Source organism: Rattus rattus, chromosome 9, assembly GCF_011064425.1.
Source record: "Rattus rattus isolate New Zealand chromosome 9, Rrattus_CSIRO_v1, whole genome shotgun sequence".
In the NCBI taxonomy this organism is placed as follows: Eukaryota; Metazoa; Chordata; class Mammalia; order Rodentia; family Muridae; genus Rattus; species Rattus rattus.
Window position 1 is genome coordinate 57,429,958 of NC_046162.1, and position 19,337 is coordinate 57,449,294.

Consider the following 19,337-nt stretch of genomic DNA (forward strand, 5'->3'; position numbering starts at 1 on the left):
TCAGCCTCTCTACGGCACGGTAAACTAAGCTCCCAAGCTTGCCTCCCCTCTTGGCCTGCCCCTCTTTGCTTTGGAGAGGGGGCAATAATGAGATTTAGCTAAGTGCTCTGGGCTGCCCTGGCAGCAGTCCTGCCTCAGACTTCAGCTGTTGGGATTACAGTGTGAATCACCACACCCAGCTTCTTTTAAAGCATTTTGCCCTGTAGCCTAGGTTCACCTTAACTCATGGCACTTCTCCTATCTCCTAAATGCTGAGATTACAGGCCTGCTCCAACATGCCTGACCTACTGAAACCTGCCTCGATGGCAGCCTCAGTTTGCTATGAAGGTTGCTGTCACTATTATGTGCTCTAATGCACACTACAGAAAGTGCCACACCATAGAAGACCACACTATAGAAGGTGCCTTAAAGTTGTCCTGGGCATGCCCAGTGGTCCACAGGGCTCACCTTGCTGAGCAGACACAGGGTGGGTCACTGTGGTCCAGTCAGTGGGTGCTCAGGGCCGAGATGTCTTCCTGCAAGAGGAAGGTGTTGATCAAGGTTTAAGTCCACCGGACAGTCTAGGATGGAGCAGGGACACAGACTCAAGGACAGCAGCCTGGGCAAGGACCGAGGGACAGACTGGAGCGAGGTAGAGTAGGTAGGGCACATGGGGCAGAGAGGTGTGGCCAGCAGACGGCAGGAGGGGCTGTTAGCAGAGTGTGGAGACAAGGCTGAGGTGGGTTCCCAGGGGCTCTCACAGTCTGGGGCTTTTCCTTTCTCAGCCTGGGGTAGGGACACTGCATCTCTCTTTGGTAACAGTTACTTCTTCTTCTCAGGGGACAAGCGCTTTGAGTGTGCCCAATGTCAGAAGCGCTTCATGAGGAGTGACCACCTCACCAAGCATTACAAGACCCACCTAGGCACGAAGGGCTTGTAAGGCCAACTGAGGCAGGAGGCCCTGAAGATGGAAACCATCCCCCCATCTGATTGGCCCTGGGTCCGTGATGGACAGGTGCCACAATTGCCCTGGGCAGCCCTCACCCCACTCCTGTTCTGTGGCTGTGTCCCCACAGGGAGGGACTCTATTCCTGTGTTCTTCTCCTTCCAAAGGCTCTGCCCTTCTTACCATGAGCTCCTGGCCTACCCAGGCTATGGACACAGGCCATGCCCAATGAGACGTTCTAAACCAGGACGCGTGGGGACCCTTATTTCCAAAGGAAAAACATACATTTCACTCCGTCGAGGAGCAAAGTGAGCCCCCTATCCCCACCCCACCCCCTTCCTCAACACTGCCGAGTCCCATTGTGCCATGCCCCCTCCCCCCCCACTGTGCCTCCTTGTCCCCCTCAATTAACTCCTCCCGGGCTGCTAGGGACACCCCGGGGCCCTGTACCCGGCCTCCCACTGACACCCACCTCTGTGGAGGTGGGAGGCTGCCTCCACTCCACTGCCCAGCCCCGCCACGGCTCTCCTCCAGACATTCCAACTTCCTATGAAAGGTCAGATGCCGAGGACCCCACCCCTCTTTTCTACGGAGAACGTTGCCTTATACTCAACTTCAGATGATGAACACTGTGTACGTGTGCTTTAAAGACATTTTATCTCATTGCTCCTTCCCTCTTTGCTAGTCGCCTCCCCGCCTGCGTTCAGCTTAGGGATGGGGGCAATGCTGAGCATAGGAGGGTCTCTCTTTCTCTCTCTCTCTGTCTCTCTCTCTCTCTGGTATTTTTTTCTCACTTTAACAATTCTTTTCTAAATGACACATTTCAACTCAAATCTGGACTCACATGAAAACACCTCCCATCCTGACCCCGTCCATGCCTTCATCACCCTACCTGCCCAAGCTCCATTGTGTACAGTGTATATTGTATAATAGACAATTGTGTCTACGACATGTTTTAAAAAAACATATTGCTTGTTATTTTTGAGGCTTTTAAATTAAACAGAAATCCAACTTTATTTTTTGTTGTAACTGCTTGAGGATGTTTTATTAATTAAGTGAAGGTTTGTTATCCTTTATTAACGATGTATTTTGTTGGTCAGTACTGGGCTGACAAAAGGTTTCTTGCTAATAAATTTAGTTGCCCGAGGCAAAGTCTGCGTTTGGCAGTTGGGCTTCCTTTGTCTGTTATGTCAGAGGTCTTACAGAAGGAGCTGCTGAGGAGGGAGCGGTGGACTCAATTTACCCTCTTGGTCCTGGTCCCAAAGGAGCCCAGCTCTCAGAGCACCTCTGGGGACTTCCAGAGCCCAGAGACTAATGCAGTCTCTGCTCTCCTGAGCTGGCCGACTATTGTACCTCCCACCCTAGCCCTGAGGAAAGCACTTGCTTCACAGTCAGAAGCCAGAGTCAAGAGCCTTGGCCCACAAGGTTGGGTTTGCAGAAAACACTGTTCCCACAGAGTGGGAATGGGAGGTCTTGGACCGGATAGACAGGCTCCTCAGGGTTTGAGCAGGGTTGCAGAGCGGAAGTTGTGTTGAGGACCCTTTCATTCTGGCAGAACTACAGAGAAGTCAGGGATTGTGGTTTATTCAGATTTAAAACTTGAGTAAGTGTGCAAGCCTTGGCGGTCTGAGAAGCAGCAGCCAGGCTGGAGGAAGAGGCCAGTCTGCCTCAGACATGTAGGAAACTGGACTCTTTCTATTTACCCTCAGAGCAGCCAGGACCGCAGCTCCTGAGCGCTGAGGCTTCTGCCCTGCCATCCTGTCGCCAGGCCTCACACTCTATCCTTGTCGCCAGCACTGCCAACAACTCTTCCCCAGAGCCAGTCAGCCCCACGTTGCTGAAAAATAAAACAGACAGGGGCCTCAGATGGATCCAGGCTCTCTGCCCTCCGTCACTTCAGCAGCAGCAGAGGGCGACCTTTCTGCCCAATCTCAAGCCCTGTGGGCAACATTAGACTAACAGCTGATCACCCTGGCACAGAAGCCTCATCAGCCCACCAGCCTGCACCTCAGCGTGGCCTTGGCACTGGGGAAAGCCTTGCTGGGGCACATTGATCAGTTGACCTTTTTTTCTGCCTCAGGCACAAGGCTTACTCTTCCCTGGGGACTGACCCCAAGTTCTCCATGTTATGCTGAGCTGACTCCTTTGCTTTTGTAAACAAAATGGTGTCAGTCCTCAGCTATGTGGAAGCAAGCTGGCATGTGGGAGCTCCCTTCTCAGGGAGCCATGCAGCCATTGCTAGCTATGGGATTCTACCTGTCTCTCACAGGATGCCTCGGTGTTCTGTTCACGGTTTATTATTTTAGATTATGTTTAGGGGTGTGTGTGTGTGTGTGTGTGTGTGTGTGTGTGTGCGTGCTCGCGCGTCTGTGTGCACATGGGTGTAGGTGTCCTCAGGCCGGCATTGGATACCCTAGAGCTGGAGGTAGACAGCTACGAGCCTGTGGACTGAACCCAGGTCCTCAGGAAAAACAGCGTGAGCTCTAAACCACTGGGCCATCTCTCCAGCCCCTGGATGCCTGCATTTTACAAGGAGAACAGGTTTCATCTTGCAATGATGAGGTCGAGTAGTAGGAAGACTTTCACTTGGGAAGATGGCTTAGTGGGTAAAGTGTTCGTTGGGCAGGCCTGAGAACCTGAGTTCAATCCCGCGCCAAAAGTCAAGCCTGGTGATGTGTGTGTTATCCCAGTCCTGGGATGCAGACACAGGCAGACCCCTGGGACTGACTAATCAGCCAGCCTACCCCAATCTCCAGGTCGGGTCCCAATGAGAGAGAAGCTGCCTCAAAAACCAAGGTGGACATCTCCTAAATAAAAACATTTATGTTGACCCCTGGCTTGTATATTTTTTGCAACTGTGTAAGCACACAAGCAGCACACACACACACACACACACACACACACACACACACACACACACACACACACACACACACACACACACACACACACACACACACACACACACACACACAGATACTTGCTGGGGCCCTTGATTACAGGCTAGGTACAAGCCATACCTACAAGTTTAAGGGGACCCCTACAACTCATGGTGACTCCTCTATCTGGTTCCTTTCTTAGGTCATCTGTCCCAAAGCTCCCACTCCCATCCTTGCCTCTCGACACTGCAGCTCGTTAGCCCAAGCACCAGGACCACTTCCTAGAGAAGGGGTAGCAAAGACCCACTTCCTGAAGGCAAACTCAAGCAATGTACTATTTTGTTCTGTTTCCTTTTGATTGGAGACAGTTTCACTGTATAGAGCTCACGGGTCCTGAACTTAAGATCCCCCACCACCTCAGACATTTGCTACCATATAAAGCCTTCTGTTTTGCTTTTAAATAAGCATTTTGTCTGCATGCACAAATCTGTACCACATGCGTGCAGTGCCCACAGAGGCCAGAAGAGGGCACTGGATCCCCCTGGAACTGGAGTTCCAAGTAGGTGCTGGGAACTAAACCCTGGTCCAGTGCAAGAGCAGCCAGTGCTTTCCGCTGTCGAGCCATTTCTTTCTTTCCCCCACCCCCCTTTTTAATTGGCAGACCTTTTAAACTACCCTATCTTTTTAGTGCCTTTGCGTATTAGTTACTACTGTGGCTGCAACAAAGGACCTGAGCTTAAGGAAGGATCTGTTTTGGCTCAGGGTTTGAGGGAACAGAGTTATCGGGATAGGGAGCTGGTACCGGTCACACTGAGCTTCTAGTCAGGAAGCAGAGAGAGACAAACACCAGTGCTCGGATGGTCTTCTTCAGATACACCTCTCCAGGAACTCTGCCTGATTCTAAAGTTAGCCAAGTTAGCAAGATTAACCATCACATCTTACCAACTTGACACTCAAACGCATCACTCTATAGCATCCTACCTCTATAATATGAAGGCGTCTAAGCCATCTCTAAAAGTCTCCAAAGTCTTAACAGTTCTAACATCAAAAGTCTATGTTGCCTCCATTGAAACTCAGGAAGTCTCTTAACTGTGAGGCTCTGTGAGACAGAAAACGAGCCATATACTTCCTACATAAAAGGTAAACTCTCTCATTCCAAAAGGGAGGCCTGAGGGAAGCACAGGGAACAATCAGACCGAAGCAGAGCGACATCCAACACAGAACACCCGAAGCTTGCCGGGCAGCGGTGGTGCACACCTTTAATCCCAGCACTCAGGAGGCAGAGGCAGGCGGATCTCTGAGTTCAAGGCCAGCCTGGTCTACAGATCAAGTTCCAGGATAGCCAGGGCTACACAGAGAAACCCTGCCTTGGAGGTTGGGGGAGAGAGAAACAAAAGGAAGAGGAGGACAAGGAAGAAGAAAAGTCGAGGAAGAGAAAGGAAAAAACCCCGCAGATCCACATTCGGCATCTGGGACTCTTGGTAACATCAACTAGGCTCCAACTCTGCTGCCTAAATCACACAAAGCCTCTCTTTTGGGCCTGGCTCCACTTCACGCCTGCAGCTTTCCTCATTCAGCATCCCGGGGTCTCCACTGTAACTTAGGCCTCACCTCCACATCGTCATGCAATGGCCACTCGGAGCCTCCTTGTAGGGAGCCAACCCTACCACACAGTGCCTCCCTTGAGGAGCTGTCAGGAACACTGGTGCAAGTCTCCTTGACCTTGGAACTCTTTTTTTTTTTTTTTTAAATATTTATTTATTTATTTTGTGTGAGTACACTGTAGCTGTCTTCAGATACACCAGAAGAGAGAATTGGATTCATTACAGATGGTTGTGAACCACCATGTGGTTGCTGGGAATTGAACTCAGGACCTCTGGAAGAGCAGTCTCTTAACCACTGAGCCATCTCTCCAGCCCGACCTTGGAACTCTTGCATTTTGCATGTCTGCAAAGCCACATAGCAGTGCTGCTAACTATGCTCTTGCCCTCACTGCCACAGCTGCCGCTGGCCTCTGTGCATGTTGGTGGTCTGGGGAAACCCTTCCCAAGCAGCAAACTCATTTCAAGCTTTCTCCTTTCAAATGAATGTGCATTTCCTAACTCGGAACCTTTGGTGGTCAGGCTTGTGCCCTCAGCGAACCTGTCCTACGGCAGAGTGAGGTTTCTCTAGTTAATTTAACAGTTTGTCAGAGTTACTGTTTTATTCCTGTGAAGAGAAACCATGACCAAGGCAGCTCATAGAAAAGAAAACATTTAACCGGGGGCCTGCTTACACTTTTAGAGGGTTAGTCTTTGATCATTATAGCAGGAAGCCAACAGGAATGGTATTGGGGTAGTAGCCGAGTTTTACATCCTGATCTTCACACAACAGGTAGAGGGAGAGGGACACTAGGCATGGTATGGGCTTTTGAATCCCACCCCCAGTAGCACACCTCTCCCAACAAGGCCACACCTCCTAATCCTTCCCAAACAGTTCCACTAACTGGGACCCAAGCCTTCAAGCATATGACCATTCTCATTCAATCCACCACACAGTTAATCCAGTTTATGTAGCAGCTGCTTTTCCCTCTCTCTGCATCTGCCCTGTCCACAATTTATTCACCTCCCCGTTTTCTTCAACAAACTGAACATTTTCCACATACTTCTGACTAAGAGCAAGATGTTTTGCTGTCTTAAAACATGGCCTTTAAGGGGTTGGGGATTTAGCTCAGCGGTAGAGCACTTGCCTAGCAAGCGCAAGGCCCTGGGTTTGGTCCCCAGCTCCGGAAAAAAAAAAAGAAAAGAAAAGAAAAATAAACATGGCCTTTAAATTCAGTTCCACTTAAATTTTCAAGATATGGGCAGAAAGCAGCAGATTTCACTTATTTATTTATTTATTTATTTTGGTTCTTTTTTTCAGAGCTGGGGACCGAACCCAGGGTTACCAGTCTGCCTACTGGCGTTCAGTCTTCCATTCTCTACAGAGCACGCTAGGATTCTCCTTAGCCTCCTGCTCTCTTAGATGATGGAAAGGGGTACTGGTCATCAATGTGCACACTTGTCCCCAAAATCCTCTGAGGCCTCACATTTAGCTGTCTAAACTTAGTTTCAAGCCACATGCTTGCAATCCCAGAACTTAGGAAGTAGAGGAATGAAGGCCAGGAATGAAAGGCTAGCCTTGGCTACACAGAATTCAAGGCCAGTCTGCATGAGACCCTGTCTAAATCTATAAAATAAATAAATAACCTGGTAGTGGTGGCACACACCTTTAATCCCAGAACTCAGAAGGCAGAGACAGGCAGATCTCTGTGAGTTCCAGGTTAGCCTGGTCTATGGCCTGAATTCCAGGACAGCCAGGGCTCCACAGAGAAATCCTGCCTCAAAAAAAATAAAGTAAAATAAAATAAAAAACAAACAAACAGAAAGAAACAAGAGTCTCTCCTGGACCAGGAATGTAACTCAGTTGGTAGAGTATTTACCCAAAACGCATAGGTTCAATCATGCCACTGTGAAATAAAGAAAAACAAACTTAGTCTCTTCCTAATTTCCAGGACCGACCTAGAAGAGGCCCTGTCTGGTCCCCAACCCAATTTCCAGGACCTAGGACAGGCACAAGGTGACCTCTCCCTAGTGTTGAAGGCTTCAGGGTTAAAGGGCTCCATCCCTCAAACAGCATCTTTGAGGTGCTCACAGCACTGCCCACTCCAGGGTCTTATCAGGCATCTTATACATTGTCCCACAGACGGACAGTTCCCTCATCATCCCAGGAGCCCTCAGGACATCAGCCCCAAGCCTATAAGCTACTGATGACTGGGAGGTCACAGTAAGGGACCACCTAGGCTCTCTAAGAGATGGAAGGAAAATGAGCTAGGGGCCGGCATCTCCCTCTCCCCTGCAGACCTCAGACAGATACCACCGGATTAACATCCCTCAGAACGCCAGGCGAGAGGCTCAATGGCAGAGGCTTCTGCACACCGTCCTTAGAAAAACTCCTCCAGCCCAAGGTCTGGCCTCCAGACCAGCCCGTTGCACCATTACCACAGCAGTGGGAATCCCTTTAGTTCCCTGGACCACAATGCAGTTTACAGGTGGAGTGCAGCTAGGTCTGGGTCCCTTACTCCACCTCAGAGAAGCTCCTAGGCTCGTGGACATTACCAGCCACACTGAATGAACACCACAGACTGAGTCTAAGGGAGCTATCGAGCTGTATCAGGAAAGGCTTAACCACAAAGCCCCACAGGGACAGCACTGACAAGGTCTGGCCTTCCCACTTACCACCCAAACAAGTCCCCAAACTAGGGCCTCTGACAAGCTACTGGGAGGGAGCGGGGAGAGCAGCCACCTACTGGTAGGAAGTCAACCTTCACCCTTCCATGGGACTTGTCCCTCTAAGCTTAATTCATCAAGGCAGAGACTTCCTGGATCTTTAGAGGCCTAGCTGATGAAGTCATTTTTTCCCAAAACTTCTCCAACTGATAAGCAGCAGCACTCACACAGCCTAAAGTCCTGGCGAGCTGATCCTTCTCAGTATTTATACATTAACCATGTCCCTGCCCCCTCCCCTCACTCCCTTGTCATCCACTTAGTCGCCAGAGTCTGGAGGCAGAGGCAGGTGGATCTCTGTGAGTTCGAGGCCAGTCTGGTCCATAAAGTGGGTTGCACAGAGAAACCCTATCTTAAAAAGCCAAAAATAGATAGATAGATAGACAGTCAGACAGACAGACAGACATATAGGTGTGCTGGGCATGGTGGTACAGGATTATAATCTCAGTACTAAGGAGGTAGAGGCAGAAGGATGTCTGTAAGTTTATTGTCAGCCTGATGTACACAGCAAGTTCCAGAAAAGACAGAGGAGCTATACAATGATAAATGATCTGTGTTTTTTAAAAAAAAAAAAAAGAAAGAAAAGAAAAGAAAACCTTAGAGGTACATGGTCAGGACACAGCCCCTGAACCCTCAACTCTGCTTCATCCTGAGAAAGCAGTGAAGTTCTCTGTGCGATGCCATTTTGCAAGACACTGCTTATTGAGTTAGGCCTGTCTCAAGAAAACAAAATTACTACAAAGTCGGAGGGTGGCAAATACAGTGCCAGTTCCAAAAACAACGAAAGGGGGCATCTCCAGGACTTTGTCCTGCCTCTGGTTGTGCACCCCAGCTTTGCAGTTTAGACACCAAATCCCACTTAGCAGAAAAGCAAAACACAAGCCTACTTGTTAACTCCCAGATGAAAGGAAAAGACAGGAAAGGAGTCAACAGCAAACTTCCCTAGACTGTTGCCAAGGAAGAGAGAGGCTGCTGGAATCCAGCTCTTGTTCCTTTCCCATCGGGTTTGGCTTGGTTTCTATGGAGCCTGGTGGAATCCAGAGCCTGGTGCATGGGATGCAAGCGCTCTGCCACTGGGCTACACCCCCAGCCCTTCCTTAATAAAGCCTCTCTTAGGAGACAAATTCTTGCTCAGCTGCCCGGGGTGACCTCAAACTCATAATCCTCCTGCTTCAACCTCTTAGATAGCAGGCTAGCAGGCACATTCCACCACATCTGCTCCTCCCCCAACCAAGGTCTTAAAAGATTTATTTATTATACGTAAGTACACTGTAGCTGTTTTCAGACACACAAGAAGAGGGCATCAGATCCCTTTACAGCTGGTTGTGAGCCACCATGTGGTTGCTGGGCATTGAACTCAGGACCTCTGGAAGAGCAGTCAGTGCTCTTAACCACTGAGCCAGATCTCCAGCCCCCAACCAAGGTCTTAAACAAAAACACCACAAACCTAGACTACTAGCCACACAATGTCATAATATATACAATTAGAAACACTGCGTCTAAAAAATGGGCCATTACCTTCAGAGGTGGGACTTGTGTTCCCCAAGGAGCTCCAGGTTGCTGCTTGAGTATCTCACCTGCTTCTCACTGCCTGGCTTCAGCAGCATCTCATGGTTCCAAGGTGCATGGTCCCAGATGCACCTGCCATTACTGGCCACCTTTCCTCTTCCTAAACACCTGTTCCACTGCCCCTCTGGTAAATACCCTTTAAGACAGTTCTAGGATGAACTGTCAGCTCCCAGGACGAATGAAGCCTTTCTGCACTGATTGTCCCCCTTTGGTTTGGGTTTTCCTTTGTCTAACAGGAATATGCTAACCACCCGCCATTCTCTCTGACTCATAGACCTGCCACTGTGGACAGGAACCATACGGCCTTCACTTTGGTACTATAAGACCTGGCTCAATGCCTGGCCTAAAGGCAGTCTCTAGTAAACGTTTATTGAATGGATAGACTATGTAAGTACACATCCCATGGTTATTTTTTTCCCCTTTTAAGGCAGCGCTCACTGTGCAGGTGGTCTTAATCTCATGATCCTTTCCCTCTGTCTCCCAAGGGCAGGTGTGTGGCGCCACATACAGCTCATGCTCTTGTTTTTGAAGTCTTAGTACCTATGAAGCCCTAGCTCCAAGGTAAGAGGAAGCAGGAACAAAAAAAAAGGAGTGAACCTTATAAAGGATGCTAATGACTACTTTAGTCAACTGCAAGAGCCAGACAACTCTCCCCATCGTGATCATGGAAGGAAACACCAAAAATTCATGGCACCAAAAACTACTTCTCTCTCTCCTCTCTCTCTCTCTCTCTCTCTCTTCTCTCTCTCTCTCTTCTCTTCTCTCTCTTCTCTTCTCTTCTGTCTCCTCTCTCTCTCTCCTCTCTCTCCTCTCCTCCTCTCTCCTCTCCTCTCCTCTCCTCTCTCTCTCCTCCTCCCCTCCTCCCCTCCCTCCTCCCTCTCTCTCTCTCTCTCTCTCTCTCTCTCTCTCTCTCTCTCTCTCTCTGAGACAGGATCTTAGGAGTCTAGGCTAGCCAAGGCTGGCCTTAAATGAAGTGCTGGGATGACAGGCATGCACCACTTTGCCCAGCAAGCTTTGTCTTGTTTCTGTGTAGCAGGTTCCATTGGCTCAAGCTGTAAACACAGGATGATCATTCCCACTGCAAACACCTAGGTAGGGCAAGAAGGTCTCTTACCTGGCACAGTGCTGGGTGCCTGTCTACATGGCTCTTGTGGCTCCCACTCCAGATGCTGGTAGACACCAAGGCTATATAGAACCATCTCCACCACAGGCTGCTCCAGCCGGATCAAAGCCGGCATGAGCACTGTCAGGGTTTCCTACTTCTCTCTCAGCCGTACATCCACAGCCTGAAGTCAGTTTGCCGGCACCGCACCTGTTCCCGGTATTCTGGATTGGCTACTGCTGTCTCTCATTGACTAAGAATTATGCCTCCCACTACCTAGAAAGGAAAAAAATAAAATAAAAACAACAAAAACATTAAGAAGTAAATAACCGGGGTTGGGGATTTAGCTCAGTGGTAGAGCGCTTGCCTAGCAAGCGCAAGGCCCTGGGTTCGGTCCCCAGCTCCGAAAAAAAGAAAGAAAAAGAAAAAGAAAAAGAAAGTAAATAACCAAGTTAAAAGAGGCTTGGGAAAGGGACGTCTGTTAGAGCGGTGGCTAGTATTCGCACCATCGCCCAGAAAAAGGATGCTCTGAGCCCAGTCCAACCCTTAGGAAAGGGTTCCAAGGTCTAAGGGAAAACCAGTCTGCTCTGGGATAGCCGGATTCCAATTTCCACCCTTCTCACTTCAGTGTCTCCTCCTGACCCCAGAGCACTTCCCCAGTCCCCAGAGTGTCAGCCCACCACCACAACCCTCAGCACCTGTGGTCTGCAAGGCAGTTTCAGCCTCTCCTTACTCCCCTCAAGCCACAATCTTCTCCCTCAGTCTCTCCCTCTGTGTCCCCATCACCTTTGCTTCAGAGTCTGGCCCCAACACCATGTTTGCTTCCCCAGTCTTCGAACCTCCGCTGCCAGAAGGTGATTCCTGCCCTTCTTCAGTAGCCCACCACAAGCCCGCCACTTTATGCAGACCCCCTCCTCTCCAGCCCCGGGCCTTCGCCCCGCCCCCGCCTTGGCTGTGGTCCCTATACCTTTAACAAACCTCCACGTGCTTGTTAACGGCGGTGACAGCATTTCCTCGTCTCTCTGCTCCCGCCCCTGGAGGCGCTGCTCATTGGCTGCTGGCTTCCTCCATTCCCACTCTAATTGGTCTCGCTGCAGGAAACTCAAACCAATGAATTCTCCGCGCATCTGTAGCGGTGCTCTGGTCCTGGACAGCTATTGGCTGATCCTGGGCACCTTTGGTTCCGACAACTTAGGACTTAGTAGCTTGTCTGGGCCACTGGCAAATTCTTCCTTCCCAGGCTAGACACACAGGCTGAGCAATTGGTTCCGAACCCAGAGGAACCCAGGCGACGCTAGGTCACGTGGCCGGCTGCTTACATGACTTGCGGGCTGCTGAGCGTCACTGTGACGTTCAGGAGACCTGCGAAGTGGCCCGGCTACTTCCGTCACCTGTGCTGTCGGGGTGCTGTCATGGACCTGGGACCGATGCGCAAGAGTTACCGCGGGGACCGAGAGGTGCTGCCGCCGGGACATGGAAAGGGGGTGTCCCTAAATCATCTACCAAAGGGTTGGAGGAGCGCCCGTGGTCTCAGGGGCCACTTACAAGGCAACAGGATTTAGAGGTCACCCTAATGGGAGAAGGAGGTTTCAGAGAAAACCACTGGGGAGGGCCTCAGGGGAAACGCGGATTAACATGTACTCATAGGTCCCTTGTTGCAGTGGTACCGGATACTGACTTCAGAGCCCCCCTGTGTTGGAACCCAGCCCTTTTCTGATTTTATCGTCACGGGCAATTTATGCTCTCTGGGCCTCAGTTTACTCACCTGTAAAGTGATAATACTTACTTCACAAGGATTCTGTGGGTTTAGGAGTTATCTAATTTTTCCGTTTTTATACATTTAGAATGTGCATGTGTTTGTACATGTACGTCAGGGGACAACTTTTAGGAGTTGTTTTTTCCTTCCATCACGTAGGTCACCAGGAATGAACTCAGGTCGTCGGGTTTGGTGGCAGATGCCTTTACCTGCTGAGCCATCTCAACAGCCTGTAGTTAGGCATTTGTAAAATGCTTTAAACAATCATAAACGTAGTATACAATAATAAAGGAGTGGAAGGAGGGCTTGTATCTCAGTTTGGTAGTCTTGCCTAGTGTACAGGAGGGTTCTGGGTTCTACCCTTAGCTCCAAATGAACTAGGCATGGTGAATCCAGAGTTCAGGGTCCTTCTGCTACACAGTGAGTTCAAAGCTAACCTGGAAGTTCTTCATTTTAATCTCCGTCAGCATTCCCCCCCCCCGGGGGGGAGTGTCTTCTCCCTCCTCGGGTCAGGGACCAAGAGATCAGGTTCAGAATTGAGGTCCAGAATTACAGTGGCCAAGCATGCTTGTTTGTGACCATTTGCAGGAGTGTTTGACTGAAATGTAGGCTTTCGTGAAACCTTAGAATTACTTCATGAAAATGAGGTGACCCACAGGTACTTCACCACCCCCCAGCCCTGGTTCATTCCTTCCTTGTTAGGAGACTTAGACTTTCAGGCCATTTTATACCTGTTTCATCATTAGTAAATGGCCACAGAACCTACTTCCTGGCTAGTGTTTTGTTTGTTTTTTCTTTCTCAAGGTCTTCTCTAGGAAGGCTAAATGCATTTACATTTGAAAAGCACCTCAAGCCATTACCAGGCACGAAGTAGACATTGTATGTTCATTCAATGAAGTCAAACTCTCTTTCTAGGCATTTGAGGAGGCTCATCTGACCTCTCTGGATCCCATGAAGCAGTTTGCTTCCTGGTTCGAGGAGGCTGTTCAATGTCCAGATATAGGAGAAGCCAATGCTATGTGTCTGGCTACCTGCACCAGGTATACACAGCTAGGGGTCCCTGTGTGGGTGGCTCCAGATGGCCTTGGAGAGACCCAAATTAGGTGCTCTCAACATTATTCTATCTTCAGTCCTGTTATTAAAGCCACAGTCTTCTCTGAGCCCCAGGAAACCAGTCACTAACTAGTAAACTGAAGCCAGAGCGTACTCTCTAGTGATGAGATGCAGTTCCTTATACACTTATACATCTTGATCACTGATTTATCCACTCACGACCCTTGGTCCCCCTCAGACTCCTATCTGCTCAAGCCCTGTCTTCCCCTTTGAAGCTAAATCAGCTGGGACTGCCCCTGAGGCCCTGTTCCCTCTCTTGAAACCCAGCGTGGGATTTACCAATCAGTCTTACCCTCTGAGAAATCTCTAAGGTTAGGTAGGCTCTTACTCAGCTTCTCTTGTCCCTTCTCACTAAAGCACCAGGTATCAAGATGGGGCTTTGACACTCTCTGTTACTCAGAGCTCTGAGCAGAGGACCATGCACCTTTGCGAGATCCATTGGTTCGCTGTGTTGTCGTTGGTCCAGTCTCTTCCAGCATAACAAGGTTTTCATCAGTGTCGTGGCAAAGCATTATGGGCTAGGTGGCTTAGGTGCCAGAAGTTTACATTTCGGGAGGCCAGAAGTCCGAGAGCAAGTAGTTATCAAGGGTGATGTCTGGTGATGCCTCTGAAGATAGCTACCCCCTCACTGTGTTCTCAAGTGACCTTTGAGAGAGCACCCACTCTGTCTTCTCTCTCCTCTCCTCTCCCCCTCCCCTCCCTTCCCCCCCCCTCTCTCTCTCTCTCTCTCTCTCTCTCTCTCTCGGACCACATTTAATCTTCATTGCCTCCCTAAAACCTCTGTCTTCCAAAAACAGTCACACAGTGGTTAGAGCAGTGTGCCATACATCCCTTAGGGGGATATCACGTTTATACCTCCTGGACAAGTTCCCAAGGGCATTGTTTGAGGGCGTTGGACCCCACAGCTCAACTCTCTGCCTTTTTTCCTTTTCAGTTTATGACCACGCGTTTGTTTACGTGATTTACACAGTTGATATTTGCCGCGATAAGGGGGCGTGGCTGAAGGGGCTGCTCAGGGGGTGAGAACACTGGAATGGGTTCTGACCTGGTGCTCTGCTGTGTGCCCCCAGAGACGGAAAACCCTCTGCCCGCATGCTGCTGCTGAAGGGCTTTGGCAAGGATGGCTTCCGCTTCTTCACTAACTACGAGAGTCGGAAGGGGAAAGAGCTGGTGAGGGTCAGGGTAAATCCTCCCAGGGTGGACAGGGCTAGCCTCGGCCCTGGCTTACATCATCCCTGCTCAGGCGACCTCCCGAGTCCAGGCCTTTGCACTGTGAATGTATAAACCACGCCCACCTCCATGTCTGCTACCCAATCAGCACCTGTTCCTTCAGGTCTGCGAGGTCCCTTAGAGCCTTCCTTACCTAACACTGAGCTGGCGCCGGGCACTGTCTGCAAGTGGTGCACCTTACAGCATCGCTTTGTGTGCGTGTACACACACACGCACACGCACATGCGTGCATACACATACACACACGTACATATGTATTTTGTATTTTTTTGTTTCCAGTCATGCATCTGTTTACGTGATTACATGATTGACACTTATTCCCTCTGCTACACCGTAAGCTCTATTGAGCAAATGTTGCCACTTTAATCTGTTTTGTCCCCAACACCTGTTGTAAGGTATACAGGAGTTGGCATTTCACACGCATTTGGTCAAGCCACGCCAAGGCGCATTTCACATCAACTCTCAGAACCCATGTGTGAGCTGGGTGTGGTGGTTCATGCCTCCCCGGTATTTGAGGAGGCTGAGGCAGGAGGATTAGCACAAATTTAAGGCAGTCTAGGCTACAGAGTAGGAGCCTGTGCCAAAAACAAAAAACATAAATCTTCAAAACCACAATTATGGTGATTGGAATGTCCGAGCCGCACACTGGAGTTAACCTGGCTTACACCCAGCTCTACCACTGGCTGTGTAAAATTCTGCATGTTACTTGGCCCCTGAGGGCCTGACTTCAGGTGTGTCACAGGAGGCTCGCCTTTGAGGGTTTGAAAGAGATGTAACAGTGACTGCATCTGTTGATGGTATCCAGGGCATCTTGCACCTTCCTCCTACGTGCAGGAAGTGTCGACTTCCTGTTCCCATGATACCTATGGCTTTTCTCTTGTTTCCAGGACTCTAACCCCTTTGCCTCTCTTGTCTTCTATTGGGAGCCCCTGAACCGTCAGGTGAGTGACCGTCCCCATGACAACTTCCAGTGGGCTAGGTGGGCAGGGGTGAATTTAAAAATGAATGTAGGAATCCTATTCTGCCTAGGCCTGTCCACTCTGCCTCTCACAGAGCTTTCAGAGAGTCTAGTTGGGGCTGGGAGTGTTGGGGCAGCTGATAGAACGGTGAGAAACGGGGCCTGTGCTGGTAGAAAGGGTGAATAGTGTCAAACATCACCTAGCCAGGTTCATCCACGAACAGGTGCGTGTGGAAGGCCCAGTGAAGAAACTGCCGGAGAAGGAGGCTGAGAACTACTTCCATTCCCGGCCCAAGAGCAGCCAGATTGGGGCTGTGGTCAGTCGCCAGAGTTCTGTGATCCCCGATCGGGAGGTAAATAGGGCTCCTGTGTGAACCTCTTGATGAACCAGGCCCTGAGCTCATCCCCAGAGGCTGTCTCCAGGAGTTGCCAGGGTCCTGTCAAACTCCCAGAAAAGGATGAGTCCCTAGGGGAGAGGAGCAGGGGATGATGGGAAACGGGCCTCCTCTGTCTGCCCTCCTCTTGACCAGTCCCCAGTCGACTTTCATCATCCCCTGTCACTAACACCCGGCCTGGCTCCTGCCCCAGAGCCTATGTTTGTAAGTCCTTAAGTGGATCATTTCCCGTGCCTGGCTCTTCCTCTCTCTTCTTCTTTGAACAGTACCTGAGAAAGAAAAATGAGGAACTGGGGCAGCTCTATCGGGAACAAGAGGTGCCCAAGCCAGAGTACTGGTAAGTGATACCTATCTTAGTGACCATCCAGAAAGGGACCCTGTGGCCCTGTCTGTGGAATTATAGATATTGTTTTCTGAGAAGCCCTCAGTTGTATCCCAGGAGCTCCCTGCAAGAGAGCTTAGGGGTCAGAGGTGAGGTGGGCACAGTAAACCTCTGCTTCTTCCCATAGGGGTGGCTACATCCTATATCCCCAAGTGATGGAGTTCTGGCAAGGCCAAACCAACCGCCTGCATGACCGTATTGTCTTCCGTCGAGGCCTGGCAACAGGAGACTCCCCTCTGGGACCCATGACCCACCACGGGGAGGAAGACTGGGTGTATGAGAGACTTGCACCTTGACACTGGACTCCAGAATGTTGGGGGATCATCAGGGGGAAGAGTGGGGGAAGGGAAGGAGAAAAATGGAAGCCAGGTATACCTTCTGTGTGTGTGTGTGTGTGTGTGTGTGAGAGAGAGAGAGAGAGAGAGAGAGAGAGAGAGAGAGAGAGAGAGACAGACAGACATTGGGTTTAAACCTCGCTCACACTAGGTAACACTTTACCACTGAGATAAAGTCCCAGCATTTTTTCTTATTACCTTTTATTTTAAGACTAAGTTGCTTAGTCTAGCCCTGAACTCACTGTGTATAAATCCCAGACAAGTCTTGGCCTTGAGTTCCTCCCCTCAGTCCCTTGAGTAGCAGTGATTATAGGCTTGTGCCACCGGCCCAGTTCTAGTCCTGTTTTTAAGGAGCCCATTGCCTTTGTTAACCCTTCTACCTGTGTCTCTCCAGGACTCACTGTCAAGTTCTCTGAACTCGGGATCAGTTTAGTGGCTGGAACAGAGCGCAGTAGTGTTGTAGAGAGTCACAAGTAGCAAAGAGTCTCATAATTATTCCCTTGATTTTGCTCCTGGTTTGGGGGGACACCCATCTTGGGAGCTGCAGCTGGTCTAACTCTGTTTCCAGTAACAGACTAATCAGGCCGCAGATATACAAAGGCTCGCTGGCTATGGAAAGGAGCCAGACCATGTTTGCTGTGACTCAGACAAACCATTATATGTTCTGGTTGGCCTTGAACTTGTTACTCTGGACTCCTGTCTTCTTTTGACTTTGTGGCTGTGTGCTTCAGCCTCTGTCACTGACAAAAGCTTCTCCCAAGGCAACTCCGTCCTGTGTTATTCCCCCATGTAAGCCTGGGTCCAGGAAGGACATTGACCCTGTGGCCATCGACCAGGCACCCTTACACCTACCTCACCCCTTTTGCTGATATGCCATGGACTGTGACTTTATTAGTATATGTAGATGAGTTGATGAGAAATGTTGTACCCCATCGCTGTTAGGGGGCTGTGTGTGCCCCCCCCAGACTTTTGCAGTGTGATCTCAGCTGTCAGTCCCAGTGTACAAGTGTGTAATAAAAACTTGTCAGCCGTATGTGATATTAATGTTTAACCTGATTTCATCCTGTCTGCCCCCGTGAGGCACCACAGCAGACAGGATAGTTGGGGAGTCAATTTACAGGCCTCTTCTGCTTGGATCCAGCAGGGGGAGCACAGTGGCTTGTCCCTTACTGGGCAGTGGTGGCCAGTATCGGGCAGCCTCTGTGCCTCCCCCTCCCTCCACTTGGGTTGCTTCCCAGTGAAACTGTGGTTGATAACCGTAGCCTCTCCCCATCTCCTGCCCATATTTACACTCTCGGTTCCTCCTCCTAGCGGCTCCTAAAAGTGTGCAGCTGCCTTGCTTGGGATTCCCTGGGTCAGCTGGATCTCTCTAGCCATCCAGGCCTCCAATTTAGGGGCCATGCACTGTCTCCCTGGAAGATTCTTGCAGAGATCTTTCTGGGACTCTGGTGCTGCATATAAAAAGTTTAGAGACCAGGAAGCCCATGAAAGGAAGTGTTTGGGATACAGCACAGCAGTAGAGTATTTCTCTAGCATGTGTAAAAGATAGAAGCCAGGGTTGGGGATTTAGCTCAGTGGTAGAGCCCTTGCCTAGCAAGCACAAGGCCCTGGATTCGGTCCCCGGCTCCTAAAGAAAAGAAAAAACAAACAAACAAAAGATAGAAGCCAGGCAGCATAGATCATCCTGGCCTGTAACCCCAACACTTGGGAGGCAGGATTGGGAGGACTGTAGTGTGTTTGAGGTCAGTCTGGGCTACAAAGTGAGTTCCAAGCCAACCTGGGCTGCAGTGAGAGCTCCTGCCTTAAGCAAAACAAATGAATCTATGCCTAGTACCCATCTTCATTCCCTACCTGAGGTTAAGTAATCTCAGGATAGGCTGTTGCAAAAGGGACCTATGATGTAGATCCTAGAGGACACCCAGCCTCTGGGCTAACCTAGGTTGGTGCTCTCCCATTGGTTCCAAAGCCTGCACATTCCCCTTGGTGACAGTCACCTCCCAGTGGCCCAAGACAAACTTTCTTGCCTCATCCCAGTCCCATTCTGTAGACGATAACTGATAGTTCCTGCCCGTGCCACACCAACAGACAAGTGACATTCAAGAATAGAAGGTGCTGGGTGGGCAGGGCATAGTGGTTCATACAAACAGAGCAGCTCTCTTTAGCCAAGTGCCTGATGTTTCTGACCCTAGCTGGAAGAGTACTTGCCTCGGTGATGGGGGATTAGAAAGACACTGTCATAAGCAATGTACGAGGTAGCTAACAGCAAGGTTGTAAGATTGAGGGACGTCTCAGCTCCTTCTGGGGGACCTTATGAACTGAGTAGTGAGACCCAGAAAGTTCTGGGGAGAAGGGAAGGGTGCAAAGGCCAAGGTAAAGGCAGGGCGTTGAG

At 50.0% G+C, this 19,337-nt stretch overlaps 2 protein-coding genes and 1 long non-coding RNA gene across 5 annotated transcripts in view; 2 read left to right on the forward strand and 1 right to left on the reverse strand.

Moving 5' to 3' along the window:
- Sp2 (Sp2 transcription factor) overlaps window positions 1-2,077 on the forward strand; it is a 23,646-nt gene extending 21,569 nt beyond the window's left edge. For both annotated transcript variants that reach the window (XM_032911948.1, XM_032911949.1), the window contains exon 7: window positions 819-2,077. In XM_032911948.1, coding sequence (XP_032767839.1) covers window positions 819-919 — 101 coding nt within the window. In that variant the 3' untranslated portion in view covers window positions 920-2,077. The remainder of the gene's footprint in view (window positions 1-818) is intronic.
- The window catches only part of LOC116908666, a 22,131-nt gene extending 10,320 nt beyond the window's left edge, over window positions 1-11,811 (reverse strand). For both annotated transcript variants that reach the window (XR_004389008.1, XR_004389009.1), the window contains exons 1-3: window positions 11,747-11,811; window positions 10,792-11,055; window positions 2,629-2,762 (exon numbers count right to left, since the gene is read on the reverse strand). This is a non-coding gene — a long non-coding RNA (uncharacterized LOC116908666). The remainder of the gene's footprint in view (window positions 1-2,628; window positions 2,763-10,791; window positions 11,056-11,746) is intronic.
- A 132-nt stretch (window positions 11,812-11,943) lies between these two features.
- On the forward strand, window positions 11,944-16,992 carry Pnpo (pyridoxamine 5'-phosphate oxidase). The gene is made up of 7 exons (XM_032911950.1): window positions 11,944-12,236; window positions 13,451-13,575; window positions 14,719-14,818; window positions 15,766-15,819; window positions 16,061-16,189; window positions 16,498-16,568; window positions 16,741-16,992. Exons 1-7 carry the CDS (start codon window positions 12,099-12,101, stop codon window positions 16,907-16,909), a joined length of 786 nt encoding a protein of 261 aa, XP_032767841.1. The 5' UTR covers window positions 11,944-12,098; the 3' UTR covers window positions 16,910-16,992.
- Window positions 16,993-19,337: the final 2,345 nt, after the last annotated feature.

Coding starts and splice junctions, on each gene's coding strand:
- Pnpo (XM_032911950.1), top strand. CDS start 12,099: ATGACTTGCGGGCTGCTGAGCGTCACTGTGACGTTCAGGAGACCTGCG. Junction 14,819..15,765: donor GTCGGAAGGGGAAAGAGCTG/GTGAGGGTCAGG, acceptor TCTTGTTTCCAG/GACTCTAACCCCTTTGCCTC. Junction 15,820..16,060: donor GGGAGCCCCTGAACCGTCAG/GTGAGTGACCGT, acceptor ATCCACGAACAG/GTGCGTGTGGAAGGCCCAGT.